The 19,335-nt window shown below is 38.0% G+C and overlaps 1 protein-coding gene across 3 annotated transcripts in view; it reads left to right on the forward strand.

Moving 5' to 3' along the window:
• Positions 1-19,335, forward strand: part of ARHGAP18 (Rho GTPase activating protein 18) — an 83,720-nt gene that overhangs the window by 39,050 nt on the left and 25,335 nt on the right. For all 3 annotated transcript variants that reach the window (XM_071740963.1, XM_071740965.1, XM_071740964.1), the window contains exons 2-4: positions 10,124-10,323; positions 12,598-12,833; positions 15,182-15,254. In XM_071740963.1, the coding sequence (XP_071597064.1) occupies positions 10,124-10,323; positions 12,598-12,833; positions 15,182-15,254 (509 nt within the window). The remainder of the gene's footprint in view (positions 1-10,123; positions 10,324-12,597; positions 12,834-15,181; positions 15,255-19,335) is intronic.

Genomic DNA, 19,335 nt, shown 5'->3' on the forward strand with positions numbered 1-19,335 from the left:
ACCTTTACCTACTTTGTCTTATTAGGTCTTTATTGGTGGTTTGTTTGGACAATGAAAACAGTTTCCCTACAAACTATCTTTACAATCCTGCACAGATTTCAATGCCTGCTGTTTGGGAATGCTTATACAAATAAATTTATGATTTATTCTGAATGTAAGGATTCTAATGTAATAAACTGACTAGGAATGTGTGCCAATTGCCTTCAAGCATAAACAAAAATACTGTATTGTGCTGTAGGCCTTATATTTGCAAGTAACAGGGTTATAGATCTAACTAATAGGGCCTTAAACATAGTAACAGCTAATGCTTTTAGAAAGTTAATTGTTCTTAAAGGGACGAAAGTGGCTCCATAATAATTTCATGGCTGTAACTGTACTTTACTAGATGGTCTTGGTATTTGCCAGGATAGCTTAAATCTAGCTTTGTTGCCATGCTTATTTTTTCCACTGTGAAAAGAAAAATAAATTATTTAAATCTTTCCTCTCTGTGCCTCTCAATAATGGAATTACAAATACTGTATCTATTTCACTTCCTGGTGTATTCTCTTTGATATTTGTGGAGCCTGAAGTAATCTTACACAGACTCTATTCTCTTCTTTGGGACAAAATTAGTTCCAGTGGTTCTCTTGAAGATAAAAAAAAAAAGTGTACTTTTGAAATGTATATTATGTTTTCAAATATTTTTCCAATAAGCAGCATAAAAGTTGTTACAGAGAATATATTTTGCATAAATTTTGTGAGCAGTAGGAATTGTAGAGCATGAAAAGAATCAAAATTGCAGAGAAAAACATCTGTGTCTGTATGAAGAAGGCATTTGGAAGGAATGAGGAAGGTAGATCAACTCACCAAGGGTCAGAACCAAAAATGTGAAAAAAGGAGGCTGGAGTGAGGCCATGCCTTTCCTAATTTTCCTAGCTCTGGGCAATACATTTTCTTTAAAACAAGAGCTTTAAACACAATTAGGGCTGCATGTAAGGGAAATATGCTGTGTGTCTCCTGTGTTTGAAGGATGACTTCTGTTTTTGTGCAGTGATATTTGCAGTTCTGTAAGCACTTCAGCTCTTCAAACAGCCTCCACAAGCTGTAAACCTGCTTCTAACCCAGTGCCACTTGTGTGACTGGACCTATACAGCAGGTCACCCAGGTTCCCTTGCCCTTTTTTCTCCTCTGGTGGGTTTGGCACTCCAAGGAATAGCTATTTGTCTTTCTAAAATATATGGCTTTGAACCAGAATGGGCAAAAAAGAGGAGTGTGTTTTCAGAACTTTTGAGAATATTCATTGAAGTGGTACGAGAATTAAAAGGGTCAGACTGGCAGGACCTGAGACAGATCAATTTGCTTGATTTTGTCAATGCAGAGGTAAACCAAACTGGTTTCTTTTGATACTGCTCCTCTGATGCTCCGTGTAAAGCCCTAAATCTATGTCTGTGAGACTCATGTTTCACTAAAAGAAGTAAGCAGACATCTATATTTTATGGTTGAAGAATAAAGCCAGAAAATAAGTTGAGCATCATGAACACTGGAATGCAGGAGGCTCCCAAAAACCAAGGTAACACAATTGATACGGTAATTTTGGGAGGGACAGGCTTCACGACTGCAGCTGTCAATCCCAAATTCTTTCTAGCTTTTTGTGAAGTGGAACAAAATCATATTTATTCTGAAACAATCTGGAATGGCATATCAAGTAACGCTTTTTGCAAATGTTCCAAAGTATAAATGTTATAGTTTAAACACCTTTCTCGATGATAAATCATTTCACATCATCAATCAGAGGCCAGTGATCTATACCATAATTTTAGATAGGGTGTATGTATATCAGTTTACCATAATTAAAATTTATCTGATCAGAAGTACTAAGTGGCTGAGTAGGAACATAAGGTCCTATTAAAGGAAACACCATGAAATATTTTATTATTCTTGGAAGTGCTGCATATAATTCAGGCAGATTAAGTTTTGGCATCAAATCTAGAATCCCCCATTTCTGGTGCAGTGGATTAGAAGACTAAGTGTAATAGCCTGTGTCATTGCCACAATTTCCTTGCTGTTTTCTTCAGTGACTTGTTAGGGTTAGGAAAGGAAGAAAGTAAATTCACTAAGATAAAAAACCCTCATTTAATAGTAATGAGGATGTGGCTGGAAACAGTACAGTGTATAAATATATACTTTTTCGATTCATAGCCTGGTTACCCTAACTGTGGCCTGTTTTGTATTTATTATCCAGGGAAAGGTTTAAAATGGCAGACTGTTTTGGGGTTTTTTTGTTGGTTTTGGTTTTTTGGTTTTTTTTTTTTTTTTTTTGATTGGTTACTTGTTTTGGTTTTTTTTTTCAGGCATTTTTTTTTTCTTTTTCTTTTACTGGGTTTCTTAATCTCTAGAGCAGTTTTGAGTGGGTATTAACAGCAGCTGATGGTATTATGAAAAATCCTAAGGGACCTGATTCTCCTTGCTCAGCCTTTTTTATGCTCATTTAGAAAGTACTGTTTCATACCCTCTCTGCAATCACTCTGTTTTTGAAGGACAAGAGAGCTTTGCCTCAGTTTCTGCTTCTCTAGGTTTTCTTTGGAGCTTGAGGGGAATTTGGACAAGTTTTATTGTAATAGACATTCAAAATGTCCCATGAGGTCACACAGCAGCCAAAATAAAATCCTTTAAATTAGGAAAAAAAGAGTGATAAGTGTAATTTAATAAAAAATATTATAAATTACATTAATTTGTTACTGTTATTTTGCAAAGACTGAGTTGTAGGAGAAGTTGCAATCAGTCGTGGAGAGAATAAATGGTAAAAAAGGAAGAAAGAAAAGAATACAGTTGCTGCAAGTGACAGGATTTAGGAGCTAGAATGAAAAGCAGAAATACGAGCCCAGACTGAAGTTTCTCTCATGCGTTCTGAAAGGTATGAAGCAGAAGTGGGAAATATTTTTGCATTGTTTAGGGCACCAAATGTCCAGGCCTGGATCTTGTAAGGCAATAACTTGAGGGTTACCTGCTGCTCATGAAAGCTAGTGATATTTTCTTTTGTTTGACAGGAGATTTTAGCTATCCATGAAATAGAATCTTTTGAATGTGTTAAGCCATATAAAAAGATGAAGACATTTACATATAAGAAAAAATAATTTAACTTCAATTAGGTAGTGCCACTACTCTGCTTTTATTCAAACTCCAGTTATTTTAAAACAACCTACTTTAATGGGCACAGCTATTATAATTTGATCTTTTATTTAAGAGAAGACTTTAAAAGATGCTCAAAGTTGCACTGCAAAATACTGGATACTGTGCAGAGGGGTGGTGTGATAGAAAGAAATTTCTTCAAGTTTAGTTTGAAACCATTAGAATACGTGATTTGATAATAAAACTTTTTTCATTTAATTCATCCTTGGAGTCGAAGCCTTTTGTTATCTGCATGTCTGATCTTTGGGATGAAGCTTTGTCTAGAAACTGTGAGAGATCAGGGTTTCTTTCTGGTAGGCACTGTGGCTGTAGGAAGGTCTGGCAATTACTTCCCAGGCCAGTGTCTCAGCCAAGAACAGGGATCTCAAGGCAGACAGCTGCTGTGGCCTTCAGATTATCTTTGGTAATTCAGTTAAGAAGTCTTTGCACCTCATGGTGCTACTTGGCTTCTTGAGAGGAGGGGAGGGGTGGGGGGAGGTTTAGGCTTAGGAGCTTTACTTGTTCCCAGACTTCTGTAGCTCAGCCCTTGGGATGAGGAGCAACATTGTTTCCCTCTCCTTAGTTGTTTAGATCTGAAAGGACTTGGGAAGTCCTGTGTTTGTGTTGAAATGTACAGCATCCCATGGATGTGATTGCTCAGCAAACAGTTGTCAAAATAGGTCACAGTACCCATCAACAATTTTTTTTTTTTTTTTTTCGCTTAAATCTAGTTAGCATTTGTACAAACCTAGACAAATTTCTGCTTAACTTTACAACTCTTATGTCAACAAGATAATTCTGTTTTGAGAGTGCTACTCTGTTTATAGCCACAATGCAGGAGTCTATCAAAAACTCACAACGGGAGACCTTCCTTCCTTTGGTCTGCCTTGCAGCTTACTGCGGCTCAGATCTCGATCTGTAATACTCCAGTGATGAAAGACTTCAGAATTATTCTTGTTTCTGTCACGATTTGCACCATAAATTTGAACAGCACGCTTCCCCTCTCTGGTCCAAATACACTTGTTTTTCCCCTCTCACAGCTTTTGTGTATCTTCTTTATCAGATCAATAACGTGTCTAACCACTTGTTGGTATGATGCTCAGAGTCAGGGAGTCTCATTATCAGCTGATATATGGCTACAATAATGAATGCTACTAATAGCTTTTATAGAAATGGCCAAATGTTTGGTTTGGGGAGCGATGACTCCCTTTGTGTGGGCATTTTGGAAGTTGCTGCTGTAATGTAGCTGTAGTCAGATGTGGTTTTGTCATTTTATGTAATGCTGGAAATTCTAGTTTATTGGGGTGCCAGAGAGTGTGTCTGATGAGGCTGCAGTGTGCAAGACATTGCCTGTACAAGAATCCAAATAGCAGTGGTTAATGGCCAGGATTACTTAAAAATTTCAAGGCCAAGCATACAAGGATTGTATGTCCAGCATGCAGCTTAAGGAGGTGTAATGGCCCAGTTTGACAACCAATTATATCACTTGATAATGCAGTGCTTTTTTTGCACTGTTCTCAATTTTGGAAAGTAACTGATACAAACAAATGTTTTTGAAACTGTTGTTTTTGAAGAACATTGAATAGACCTTCCATTTGGAACCTGTTTGAAGACTGTTGAAAATTTCATAGGCTTTGTTAGGCAGCTGTGGAAAGAGGACCATACTTGTTTAACACCAGTTGAGTCCTAATTGAGGTTAAAACCTGTACTTTATCAGATGGTCTGTTCCCTTGTTCCGCCCCTAACACTTTTTATACTCATGACCATTTTTATTCAGGAAAGATCCAGGTCTGAATTTTGAATTCCAAAATTTGGCAGGAGTGGAAAAAAGAATCCTGTGCAGGAATTCCTAACTTGTGGGCAGAAAAGGTGTTTCCCACTCCTCTCTTTAACTTGCATTTCATCCATTGTTGCTTTTTTTCAGAAAGAAAACAGATTACAGAGACTAGTATCTTTTTCCTTTATGTTCATACGGTATTTATTAACTGGCCTTTGTCCTTTTCTGGGGTTTGTGAGCTCTCCTGTAATATTCCTGCCAGAGGAACTCCAGTTCTCTTTCAACAGCTTTAATCTATTATGTGTGGTTCAATAGTGTATTTAAATTCCCTAGTTTTCATGACCATGAACATTCTTGCCTTTAGAGTTTCTGCCTCCCAGTATATTTACATATCTAATACATGCATACCTATATAGTTATGATGTTTGTATAGCAATGTACAAAGATCATATTTAGATCCAAATTAGTGGCTAGCACTGTAGAAATGACAAGGATTGTCCTTTTCTCATTACACACTGTTTTAAAACACAGGATCTTAATTCTTGAAATAAGAGCAAAATTAGCTCTCTGCAAACTGAATTTATCTGAAATGCCAGTGAAAGTTCACCTTACAGATTGATTAATCTCCAGCTGCTGTAGTTGCAGATGACAAGTATCTCTTATGGACTGCTAAAGGGCCACTGGAACAGATAGGGAGACTTGGATTTCACAAGAAAGAAAATAGGGAATAAAGGCAACAACACTACTATAAAGTTACTTCTGATGAAAACAAAATCAGGCTGATGAACTTGAAAAAAACCACCTTCATATTATGGTCTACAACAGTGATTAGTGTGAAAAGTCATATTTTTTTTCAGGCTGAGGAAGGACATTTGGTCAAAAAGGAAAGGCTGATGAAAATACTTTCACACAATTCTTCTCCCTCAAGTACTTGCCACAACACGAAGCTCATCAGTGCTTTGTGAAATAACCCAAATCTGGTTTCTTTCCTTGTAAATGTAACAAATGGTGTTCATAACAAGAACTGTTTTTAATGGGTCCCTTCTGGAAGAGCCTGAGTGCTTCCTCTTGTATCCCTGATGTTTCTAATAAATAAATGCATCTCCAGTGGGTGGGAAATAAGATGACCTCTGGTAAGAGGCTGCAATAACTGTACTGAAGAACAGGCTTTATATCTGGGGGCTCAGTTTTGTGCTGAGATAAACAGGCAGAAGTCTCATGGGCTGCAAAGGGCGTGTGTCTGAGTATCAGAGGTCAGAACTGGGTGCGTAATTTGGAAAGGAGAGTATTACACTGCTCTCTGTAAAGCTATTTGAAAAGTAATCTATTTACTAATGACTGGAAATAGATGATAAAAAGACTTTCAGAGAGCTTGAGAGTGTTGTTAGTGAATTCCTTAATGGAAACATGGGTTTTCTTGGGGAAAAAAAACAACTTGTGGAGAGTCAACTATTTAGTAACATGAAATCCTTAATAAGTAGGAAAACTGTTTGAAAACTACTTTTAAGTGACAGCGTTTGTTAGCAGTAGCTTACATTTTCTGGGGGAAAGAGAAGAGATCTCCTTATGAAGAGCAGCTACACTTTTCAGATTTTAAGTGGAAACACTGAACACCTAAAAAATTAAGAATGTGTGGAGGAAGTAACCTATTTTTTGCAACTGTAGTGCTAGCGTGTTTTTTTTTTTTTTTCTTTTTTTTAAAAAATGAACTGTGCTTATTTGCTACTAATAGTTTTTAGGAAGAAGTCTTCTACAAAATTTTAAAGCTTTCAACATGGGGTACTTGAAATACTTTTTTTAAACCTTTTTTTTGAGTCTTTCTGTCAGTGTAGGATTTATTATTTTTAAAAATATCTTCCAGATTTTCATATAACTATTAAGATGTATTGAATTTCCCTTGCTCTCTTTTTTCTTGGCCTTAACTTGTTCCCACCTGTGTGTTTTTACTGTGTGATAAGCAACTAGTGCTTACTGAGCGTATGTTTGGAAAATGATTGAATTTAGTGGAAGGTCACAGCAGAAATCCCATGTTCTTGGTCTTGTTGGCAGATACCTAAAAATAAAAATGTTAATTAGTAACCTATGGTGTGAATTTTAAAGATTATCTTTCTTTTCTCATCTACACCAGCACTTTGGTACCAAGACTCCTCATTATCCTCAAAGGGTCTTGTTTGTGCCTCTGTGCACAAGGGCTCACAGGAGGGACACAGATGAGGACTCACTGGAGCCACTGCACCTTTCACTGGTGGGGTGTGTAAAGCAGGAAACATCGAACCAAGTGAAGTGAAAATGAGACCTGACCTTTGTCAGCTGAAGTTTTAATAGTTCTCTCCAACGCTGAGCTTCTTTCTGTCCACTGAAAGGTGAATTATGGATTTTGACAAATGTGGGTGGCTTTGAAGGGGTTTGCAAAGTCTAAACAGAAACTAGGGAGAAGGGTTTGATCACGTCTGATGAGGGAAAATTTGGAATTGATGAGTGGAGGGGGGAGCAGTGTGGCAGCAGTCCAGGCTGTGGCCTTTAGCACCCAAAAAGCCCAAGTGCTGCTGGCACTGGGGCTGAAGCAACATGGATTTTGGAGGAGAAATTTGCATGAGAGAAGTAACGTTTTTGTGTGAATATTTCTTGGAAGGCTCCTCTGGTCATTTGTGTCCTCCTCTCTCTGAGGTTTTCGTGATGAGAAGTGGCATTACTGCCTGCTCAAAATTGTGAGTTGCTGTACTGATTTGTTAGTGAGAGGTGGAAATTCCAGGCTGGGAAGAGCCTGGCATGAAAAGCAGCTTTTGTTTGGTTGAGTAGAGCAGGCTGGCTGAAGGATTGAGAGAAGCCTCTGAGAGTTAATGGAGCCTTTTTTTAAATGTACAGCAAATGCTCATAGGACCCCAAAAATGGCTTTGAGTGCTCTGTGCTGACTGTCAGCTCTGCATTTCTGGACACAGACTTCTCTGAGACAGGGCTTAGTCTAGGGAAGGTAATGAGCTGGGTCTCTTTGGAAGGACAGGAAGAGCACTGCCCTGGAAGAGTGGCACAAAGCCAGGGCCTGCTGCAGCACATCCCACCTCAGCCTGGCAGAGCCCCCCAGAGTGCGTGCGTTTAATGCATTTGATCTGTTAGTTTTCTCCCTTACACGGTGTGCTGTGGTGGTTAAATTTCAGCCGAGGTGGGTCAGCCAGAGCAGGTTGTTCCAAAGGTGAAAAGCCACTGAAGAACTGCCAAGCAGCTCCGCAGGTTTACACCAAGGGATGATAAGCTGAAATCTGACCTCCCTCAGGCTGCTGTTCAAGTGTACAGAGTCTGTTTCTGAGAGGGACCCACTCTGCTCTGAAACCTTTAGCCGCGGGAGGGTAGGCAGCCTGGGCAAAGGCTTCAGCCACACTGGACACCTCTGTTGGCAGCTGGGGACGCTTTGGATGTGGCTCCATAAACATCTCTCTGCAGTGATTAGTGTTGGATTCACATGCAGCACAGGTCACACATTGGACACACCTGTCATAAATTTAAGACTGATTTAGAGGAGAAATTGTATTTATTTGTTAACATGCACTACTAGCAAGCTGTTATTGCCATTGATGCGGAAGCTAAATACTCCTTTATATAATTTTTTTTCCTGGGCTTTCAAATAAGAACAGGTTAAAAAATGGTGTTGGGGTGCATATTAGCTTGGTAATTAATTGTCATTTATTAACTTTAATTGGAGCAGAGAGTCAGGGTTGGTGGAAACTCATAGTCCTTCCATAAGGCTCTTTACCTTTAAAGCCAAAGTTCATGTAGTTCATACTCCTTATCAGACAGCCAAGCACATATGGTGTGAAAGGATTTGTGACTTGCACACACAAGGGGCTTATCTTCAGAGAGAAAGGTATGGCTTTTGTACTTAGGGGCAGCTAACAAGCATCAGTTGTCTCAAAATACAATATAAGGACTTGCTTTTGTTTTAATTCTAGATAAACTTGCAATGTCAGCCAAATGGGAAGGTAGGGCTTAATTTACTGGGTTTACATGGTGATAAGTCCACAATGCTTGATCTTTGATATGTTTTTCTCTCAGAATAACTGATATTTACTATTAAACCCCAGACCATGCCTTCATTTTTAGAATGTGGAGACAAATTTAGACATAAAAGGCATCTGAAGCTGTTCCTGAAAAGTTAATAACTTACTATTTTGTAATACAAGGGATAATTTAGAGGTAATGCCATGGGAGCAGAGCAAGATTTAGAATGCCTTAGGATCACTGGAGATCGTCTCGTTCTATCTGCCTCCTAATCAAAGCAGGGCCAACTCTGAAGTTAGATCAGTTTGCTACTCATTTAATGCAGTGAAACTCTGAATCAGTTTATGGCTTTTTGTTTGGTGTATTTAGCTATGAGAATAACCTGTAAGTTCAATGGCATCATTATAATCTTTGCAGCTTTTAAGAGGAGTTCTTTTCTAGATCAGTGGAATTTGCCAGCAACTTAATGAGGTCAAAATAAAATCTGGAGGTTTCAGCTTGTTCATTTCTTTTTTTCTAGTCACAGCTATGCTTAAGATGAAAGATCTCTTTTGAATGTCTTAGCAACATACTTTTGGCAGGGTGAACCATAAACTAGTAACATCAGTCTATAAAAAACGTAAATTGTCAGTCAAAGAGAAAGCAAAATAGAAACAAAGATTGGCCTTTGCTAAGCATTTGGACTCTCCAGTTTATTTCACAAGCTGTAACTTCAGTAACTCTACTTTGTCCTTTCCCAGATGTAATTAAGGTAATAGACACCAGACTAAACATTGGTAAAAAATAAAAGCAGAATAGTGAAGGAAAATAGTAGCGGTACTCTCAAGCTATAGGAATTTACTCTGGCAGAAAGGCACTTTTGTGAAATTATTTATAAATCGTGGTGCTAGGTGCATACCATGAAGTCTGTGGAACTGACTGTTGTGAGTTAAATTAGACATTTGGTATAACTTGAATTACTAGAATTTGAATACATTATTTCTTTTTAAATGCGGGTTCCTGTGCCATTCTGGATTGAGAGATATGAAGAAACGTTAAATTAAGCAGAAATGTCAAATTAAAAAATATATTCCAGATATTAAAAGTAATGACAGAACTTTGCTTTGATGCTTTGGCATAAGTCTACTATAACTGCCTTCACAGGATATGTTATATCCTGTCTCTTAAAATGCTAACCAAAAATTGCTTTTTGGCTTATGTCTATAGCCGTCGATCTGGCCAGTATACAATGAACCATGACCATTCCAAGAAGACCCCGGATGGAGCATCATTTGACCGCTCTGGATCCCAGGATTCCTTGGATGAACTGTCTCTGGATGACTACTGGAAAGAAGTTGAAAACATCCATGAAACCAGAGGACATAATAATGAAGAACAAGTAGCACTTGTAGTGAAAGAACCAGATGGTAATTCTTGGGAATGATTGCCAGTTTGCTGATTTATGGATTTTTCTTTAAGTCTTGTTTCAAGAGATGGCACCCACTGCACAAGTTTAAATAAAAAATGAGGTCACTCTGCTGAACATGCACTTTGGAAATTCTGATGCATACCATTGGAAAGAGGTGGCGTCCTGAAAGAGAATTGTATCATAGATATGTAAAAGGCTGGTTTTCCTTTAAATGATAGTTGTAGAACATCAGAAAGGTGCCTGTCCTTGCAAGTCACAGCATTTGAAGCTTTATTTGCAGTTTACTGTTAAACTAACTTACCCTTTCTCTTTGTGTATGTTGTTCATTATTGTAGCTATTGTTGGTAGAAACCTCATGCTTTAGGAGACAAGCCAATGATTAACTGGTTTAAGTTTAGTGAGTAACTTTCTACGCTTGTAACTTTTGTGACTGTTCAGTTATATTATTTTTGTTTCTCAAAAGCATCAGTTATAGACCACTCCTAAGGGCATGATCTTAGAATAAGTTAGGTAATTTCTTCATTTTTCTTGTCCTATCAGACAAGAAAGGAATAATGTCTTTTATTTCACTCTTCTCTCAAAAACTATTTTTAAACAGTGCAGTATCTACCTCTCTTCTGTTCTTACAAGAGACCCACTGTCTCAGTAAATGAAAATGCAGAATTTTGCATCTTGATATGGCCTCTGCATGAGTGAGAAGAATGTGCTCCATTAGCTTTCCCTTTCAAAAAGGGAATTTGCACTTCTGCCTCCCTGGGCATTTTGAAACAGCAGTGCTATTAACAAGTCCTCTAAAGAGGATAGCAATGTGGCCTCCGGAGAAAACAGCAAGGCTCTGAGCCTGCATGCCTGGGGAGCAGGATATCTGATGGAGCTGTGAGCCTTTCTCTAGAGCAGCAAAGCCTGTCATTCTCCAATGTGTGAGATGCTTATCCCAGCCCACTGATGTTGCTACATCTTTAGGCTCTGCATTTCAAAACTCACCATTTCCATTTTTATTTATATATAGCTGCCTTCCCCCTAGTTACCTGATCAAGCTGCTTACTCTGGCCTGAAGGCCAGGTGAGCCAGCACAGTGAAGTTTATCACCTTGAGATGATGTCACTCTGTCCCATACCTTGCCTAATATGCAACACCTCACATGTTATGAGGTACAATAACATTCCTGAATGCATGGAATACTACACCTGGCTGACAAATGTCCCTGGGGCAGGGGTTTGCTTGAGATGCTGCCATTCAAAGGCAAGGCAGGGGAGAGATGCATCTCACACATCTGCATAGATGTAGGCCTTCTTTCCAGGCCTAGTAACAAAATCTGATAGAGTTTTGTAAGAGGATCAGGATTTGGCTGCATGGCCATGGCAAAATTAATACTCAAAATTTTTTGTCTTTTCTGAATGCTGCTGGTAGTAAGGTACACACTTGATTGTAAACTGGGCAATGTGAGAAACTGCAGTCAATACTGAAATTGATGCGGTAGCTTTGGGGTACTTTTATTTATGTGGTAAATGGAGATGTTTCTTGAACATTTGAGAGGGTTGTTGACATTCAGCACAAGCTCAGCTGCTACAGACAGAATTTAGTATTTTAAAGAAAGTATCATTAGAGAGCTGCTGATTTCAAAAGCAGAAGTTTTGCCATTGGTGACAGTTTTTAATAGGTTTCTCCTCTTTCATGTACAGTGATCTTTCAATAAAGGATACCTTATCAGCTCTAGAACTAAAGCAACAATTGTTTTTTGAGCTGTCAGCATTCTAGAGACTATGTCATGAGAACTGATTAAGAAATAGCATTAAGGTGACTCCTGTAGCTTGATTTGTCCTTCATTAAACTGAGCTGGTGGAGAACTGTAGGATTAATGTATCAAGAAAAGTGGGCAGAGCCACTCAGTAAAAAAGCTAAAAAGATTGAGGACTGACCTAAAAATCAATGAAGCAGCAGTGATCAGAGGCTTTCAGACTTTGCCATACACATTTTGATATAGATACATTTATGTATGGCATATGATTTAATAGAAGTGCTGTAGTTTATTAGATTGCCCCATAGCAATCTGTATTGGATTAACTGTTTTTAAAACTTTGACATCATATGTTAACCCTTTTGAAGCTCTTTAGAAACAACAGATTTTCCCAAGTCACGAGAGTGTATCTATTCTTAATTGTGGGTCCCCTTAGTAATTTCCCTATGAATTGCATTAAATACATCATGTTATTAATAACATAATAGCACTTGAAAGCCAATGTTTATGCATTTTTCTTTTTACCTTGCTCAGAGGGAGAACTGGAAGAAGAATGGCTGAAGGAGGCAGGTCTGTCAAATCTCTTTGGTGAAACCTCTGTGGACTCCCTGGAAAGTATGGTGTTTCTTTCCACACTAACCCGAACCCAGAGGGCAGCAGTAGAAAAGCGAGTAGAGACTGTCACACAAACCATGAGGAAAAAAAACAAACAGCATCAGATACCTGATGTCAGAGATATCTTCAGGCTACAAAATGACTCAAGGGGAAAAGTAAGTTCCAGTGTGTCATTTTGTTTAATTCTGACATAAAGAGAAGGGGAAAATATAGGGGTGAGGGGAGAGGAGATGGACACACAGACACACAAGGGTTATTTCCAGAAGATTTTTTTCTTAAGTTTTCATTGATTTCCATGGACATTTTTTGTTGAATATATGGTAATAGAATGGGTCAAAGCTTGACATCGCATTAAGCAATTCTAGTATGCAGAAAGAAGTATGTATCTTGGCCTTGTGTAATTTAAAGGTGATGAAAAAAGCAACCACTCCATGGTCATGATATTAATCTGAGTTAATTTTAACACAGATGCAAAACTCATAACAGCAATCACCTAAGAAATTTCAAAAGCCCACTTTCATCTTTGGGTGGTAGTGTGCGACAGCCATCTTCAGCAGTCTGCTAGAAAAGTATGGCCACCTTACCTGGCCTCTGGCCCCATCCCTCCTTCTTGTTGCTGCTGCTGCTGATCAGTGCAACGATAGCAGCAGTGAAAAGCACGGTGAATTTGGAGGGGACTTATCTTCCTCCTCCCCCCTTCCTTCCTCTCTTTAGGCAGTTCCTTTCAGATTCAGTGGGGGTGATATGTCCTGGGAGTTTGTAAGCTCCATTGTTATTTTCTGGAGAGACAACTTCCCTTTCACTGTTCTGCTTTGCGTGTGATTGCAGAAGGGATGTTAAATCCATGAAAGCTTTCTGGAATCTGTTTTGGAATTGACTGCACCTAAAAATTAAAAGATCTAATAGCAGAGCAATTAAGGTAAAATATCATATAGCTTAAAGCAGCATAATTTCCCTTTCAAGGAATGTTATTTCAGTGAAGCACAAGAAATAGTCATGTTCCTGTATTTAAGTTGCACCATGTGATGTTTGAAAACCATATGCCATAGTGTTTCACATACTTCTGTGTTGGTTAAACTATGTCTTTTCATACTGATGACATCAGTGAGAAGTAATGCAAGCACAAATGATTGTAGTCATTTAAGAGGTATAAAACAGAAAGTTAGAGTATTTATTAAATATAGAAATAACTGGGAAAAAAAAAAAAGAATCCTCCTAAATCTGTCTCCTTGACTGAAATTAAATAATACAAGTATACTGCAATTATTTCTCCAAAACAAGATAGTTATTCAGAAATCATTGCTTGTGGTTATTCATCTGATCTGTCAGAGAAAGTCCTTAGTGAAATAGGTCCTACAACGTCCATAGGTAGCTTGTCTCAGTGCTTTGTTACTCTGCCCTCATTAGAAAGCTTTTTATGCAACAAAAGATGACTAAAGCCATCTGCAGCTGTATGAAGTCATTCCCATTTAATAATAGCCTCCAAATATCCTGTAAACTCCCTTCACCTGGAGGAAAGCAGGAGGAAAGTTAAAACAATAATGTTGATGTTTTGCATCAACATACCAATTGTATTGATGTTTTTACTGAATTTCCTGCCATATTTCTGAAGAGTCTAGACTTTTGTATTTTGACAGCTTCCCAGTCTGCTTCTATTGTGAGACAATAATAATTTCTGAGTAGACATACTATCTTCTTCCACCTTTTACAGTCCTTCATATTTAGAAAAGTAAATATACAGATTTGTGTTGGTAGAAAAAATCTTTAAAAATTGATTATTTTTTTTTTCTCAGCAAGCATGGAATTATGCAGTGCTTGAGTAAAATGCCATTAAAACTCCAGAATGCTAAGCATGCATTGTTGATCTCAGTTAATAAAAAGATAGAAAAATAATATGTGGGCACAATCATATATGGGTATATTTATGGGTATAGATTTTCTGCATGTTCTGAAATACTTTTTTTCTATAATAAGTGTCATCCAATTCATGGATTGTGACAAATTTTGAGATGGGGTAGTGTAGCATTATAGAAAGGAGAAGATGGTTTACATCCTTCCATATTTTTTTGTCTCTTAGAAGTCCCCTAGTTTTGCTGTTGGGAATCTAAGCTGTAAGCACAGGTATTAATGTCAGGCAGCCCTGCAAAAAGGATGAAATTTTTCTGTAAGAGAGGCAACCATATAAGACTTTTCTGTGTCCTTTCCAGTGTAAGCTATGGCTTCATGTCCAAGAATCCATTTTTGTACTCTTCAACTCTGTAAAATTAAGACATATACCTACTTACCCTTTCAGGAAGAGACTTAATTACTTCTCTTTTTAATTACCTAGATTTCAGAACCCCTTAGGCTTTGGCAAAGGGTTTTCTACTGAAACACACAGGTGTGCTTCTGCATCCTCTAGAATCGTAGGTATATGTGTTTTAATCCTGCATGGCATCAAAGGATTTTCTACAACCGTGCATTTGGTTTTTATAGGTATGTATATTTATTGTTCTTTTCCTAGGCTGATGATGGAAATGAACCCTCAGCTGGGAGAAAAAGTGAAAATAAAGATGAAACACAATCTGGAACAAAAGGTAATGTCAAACAACTCTTTTTTTTTTTCCCTTTTTTTTTTTTTTTCCTTTTTATTTTTTCTCCCCCCTTTTGCTTTGTAGTCTTTCAACTACACAAGCTACTGGATAGGTCCACATTTCTACCAAATTTCAGGAAAAGAAAATTAAATTCTTACAAGAAACCTGGTCTGCATTGTTGTGGTGGTCTAAATTTTTTTCAGCGTGGTTATAGAGTCTTTTGAGCCATCTGGGAAACCTTGTTTGTTACAAGTGATCATCTTATAATCAAATCATCTGGGAGAAGTCTCCTCTCATAACTCCTGCTTAGGTCTTTCCTCATCCTTAACTTATCCCTCCTGGGTTATCTCTATTGTGCAGTACAGGAAATGAAGCACTATACATTAGCTTACCAGTGTGTACAAGAGAACAAAAACAAGTGGACTATAAATTTCCAAGGAAAGTGAAAGGTGTCTATATATCTGCTTCTCAAAATGAAAAAAAACCCCACAAATCAGGGATGGAAGAAAAAAGTCGTTTACCTTTTTAAGGAAAATTGAAAGGAAATAACATTCTTTGTGTTTAGGACTGAGTTGTGTTGAACAGTGCATGATTACACTGGAGGGGTGCAGTAGCCATGGAAGATCCCTCCCTCTCACTGCCAGGTAGAACAGAGCATCACAGAATCTGACTCCATAGTTTCTTTTTTTAAGAGTATGAATTTAGGTGAAAGACTTTGACAAAGCTTTCTGCTGTACTTCTGGTCCAGTAATAAAAGGGTGGCTGCCCTGCTTTATTTTTGGTTTCTTCAAAGTAGGTGTTGTACCATGTCTGTTACACCACCACACTCATCACTGAAGAGGTCAGGATATTGCAGCCATTTAATTTACTGTATTGCTATTCTGCATTGTTTGTTTGTTGGACTTTTTTTCTTCTGGGGGACTGGAAAACACTTAAGTGTTACACTGAACCCTATAAATAGGCAGGCAGACCAAGTTCCCTCCTGCAAGTTACTTAACCATAATTAAGCTACCAAATAAACTTATTTTCCACATGTAGATTAGTGACCAATAGCATTCTGGAAAAATTATTAAGATAAGACTTAGAAAACAGCAGCAGGCAATACAGGATGTACATGCAAGTTGAAGTGGGAGAGATGAATATAAACCAGGCCTGAATATCACCAAATCTGTGCGAGTCCAGAAGTGCTGTTAATCCTCCTTCCATCACGCTCAGCAAAACTCATGCCAATAAGAACAGTAAAAAATTGGGAGGACTGCCAGACTGCTGGTTCAGAACAAGGGAAGGAAGAGATGCCTGGTGCTTGTGTCAATAAACTGCACTGTAGGATTCAGAGCTGGAAAAAGTTACCAAGCAATTATTACAATTTTTTACCACATCTGGTTCTTTTTTTCCAGTGGCCCTGATGAACCCTTCAGAAATGGGAAGTTCTGAAAGGCAGATCCCATGTGCTAGCTCTAGTTCTCCTCAGCACAGATTGCCATGTAGATGGCAAATGCACTCTGCTTACATCCCGATACACTTCTACTCCTGTCAACATGCTAAAGTGGGCTCTACTCCCAAGATTGGAGTTGGAAATAAAAGTCAGTTCAATATGCAACCAAACCATGCAAGTTTGGTGATGTTAAAAGCATCACACCTGTCTCAGTGTTGTGCTGTGGTCTTTGCTCCAGAATGCTGAGCAAATTAGTGTTATACAAATAGTGCATGAATTTAAGACAATAAGTAAGCAATGCTTGGTATTTCATAGATAATAAATATTTATGAAGACCAAATCCAAATCTGGTATTTTAAAATGGAAACCCCCTTTGACACAGAAGTAGTACCAGTTTTACTTGAAAAATATTAATTTAATCTCAGACATTATAGAAAAAAATCCAAAGCTTAAATTGTGATCTCTTAAAACTTTTAGAGTGAATTACTCTGGCCACACCTCAAAGGTGATGACTCTGTATTTGAATGCTGCATTCCAAAGTGCTTCTGCCAGACTGAAGATGATAATGATTTGCCCTTAAAGCATACATGGCTGTGTGAACCTGTCACAATGCTCCTTTTTTGCCAGTCCGACACACCTTGTTTCTTGCCTAAACAATGTAAGCAAACTCAGGGACTCATAATGTTTTTATTCTTTTCTGCCTAATACTACTCAAACACAACAGTTTAATAAGTTCCTAAGAGCTTTTGTTGATAGATTCATGTTTGAATTTTTTTGGAAGGGCTCTCCCTTACTGACTTTAAGTACCTCTTTGTTTCAGAATGTGTCTACAGGAAATAAAATTCAGAATCACGTATTACACTGTCAAAAGACATTATAATTTTAATAACCCATAACACTCACCTAAAGACCTGCAAAGCTAGCAATACATTCAACAGCTATAAAAGAAAAAAAAAATTCTCTTTGGTGCCTGTGAAAAGTATAGATAAGTGTGTTGGTTTAGACATCTCAGGAAATAAAATGGAAAGAATAAAGCAGATGAGAAGCTAAAACTTGTTAGCTTAAATAGGGGAGAAGTAAAAGTCAGTTTACAGGGTTGCAATTGTTTTTAATACACAGGATTAACTTCAAGGGTAGGATCTTAGATAAAACTTCTGTATAAGGTTGCCCTCAAAGTCTAATGATCTAGCAAATGAATGAAAGAATGGCATGGAGTATATGTAATGTGAGGGAAATGAGTTGTAATGTTTGCTTCTTGGCAGGGAAAAAGAATGAAACATGGTTGTATTTTTTAATTAAAAAAATTGTCTCTGTTTTTCATTTTATGTGATAAAATGAGATAAATGTGTCTGGAGTGATTGTTACTTAAAAGATCACAAAGTTTTTTATTTTTTTTAAAAACCTTTTGTGAATCAGCGTTTCAGAGAAATGCTTTGTCAGTCAAAAAACCCTGTAAATCAGCCATTCTACCTTTCCAATTACAAATCAAGATCTGTTAGAGTGTACTCTGGATTAAGCAAAACTAGAAAATAGCAAGGTTGACATTCCAATATTTCCATGTCCTATTAAAAAGAAATCCAAAATATAACCCTTACCCCACTCCTGAAGAATTCTCATCATTTTATGTGACCCTTGTGAACCAAGGAGAGGGCACACAACTAATGTGAAATATATTTTCCACATCCTTGTAGACAGCATCTTTCTGTATTACACTTGCATTTCTCTCATAAAATATTGCATGCATTTGGCAGTTTGGCAGAACACCAAAGCTGCTTCCTCTTACAGCTGCTTCCTAGCTAATGAGGGCTCAACAATAAGAGCAAGGCTATACGATCAAGAAAAAACTGCACACAACGGCAGCATTTCCAGACCTTTAAAATGTGCACAGCATTACCAAGACATCATCTGCTTTACACAGAACCTTCCTATGACCAGAAGACCGAAACAGGAGCTACTGTTTAATTGTTTGTTAACATCAGATCCTTTCCCAGGCTGGTAGGAAGTATGTAGGTCACGTATAGGCCACATTAGCATGACAAAATCTTGGGGGGATGGGGAACTGTTTTCCTTTATTTGGGATGCATTAAGCAGTTTACAAGATGTATACAGATAGACACACAGGGAGGCCAAAGATCGAAGCCAGGGATGAATTTGACCTTGGATATGTTTGGTTACTGAGTCTCATATATCTCTTTACTAAAAGGAGCAGCTCTAGTTTCAGGATCAGCTTAATCTTTAGTGTACGGCCCAGGCATCTTTTGGAGTCTCATGGAAAGTGAGCAGAAGCTATTCTGGAAGGAACAATTTGTGAATAATACACACAACAGGCAAGAACTGGAAATGTTTTACTACTCATGGCATGGCTTGGTGGGAACTAGAGTCATAGTGTTGACTAAAATCCATAGTGTCGACTAAATTCTTTCACTGGAAGTGTCTCAGTTCTAGATCAGATACAGTGAAGTGGGAGTGTAAAGATGGTTGTGCGAAGCGTTGTGTAAAGCATTGTGCTCGACCAGAGAGTGACAGTGGTGTCTGCAGCCACCTGTACCTCATCAGGTCTCCTCAGTTTGGCCCCAGCAGACTGAGGTTGTTTTCAGATCTCCCAAAAGAATATCAGAGACCAGTCTTGTTTTGTGTATACTCATTCAA

The sequence above is a fragment of the Heliangelus exortis genome, chromosome 3 (assembly GCF_036169615.1).
Source record: "Heliangelus exortis chromosome 3, bHelExo1.hap1, whole genome shotgun sequence".
Lineage (NCBI taxonomy): Eukaryota > Metazoa > Chordata > Aves > Apodiformes > Trochilidae > Heliangelus > Heliangelus exortis.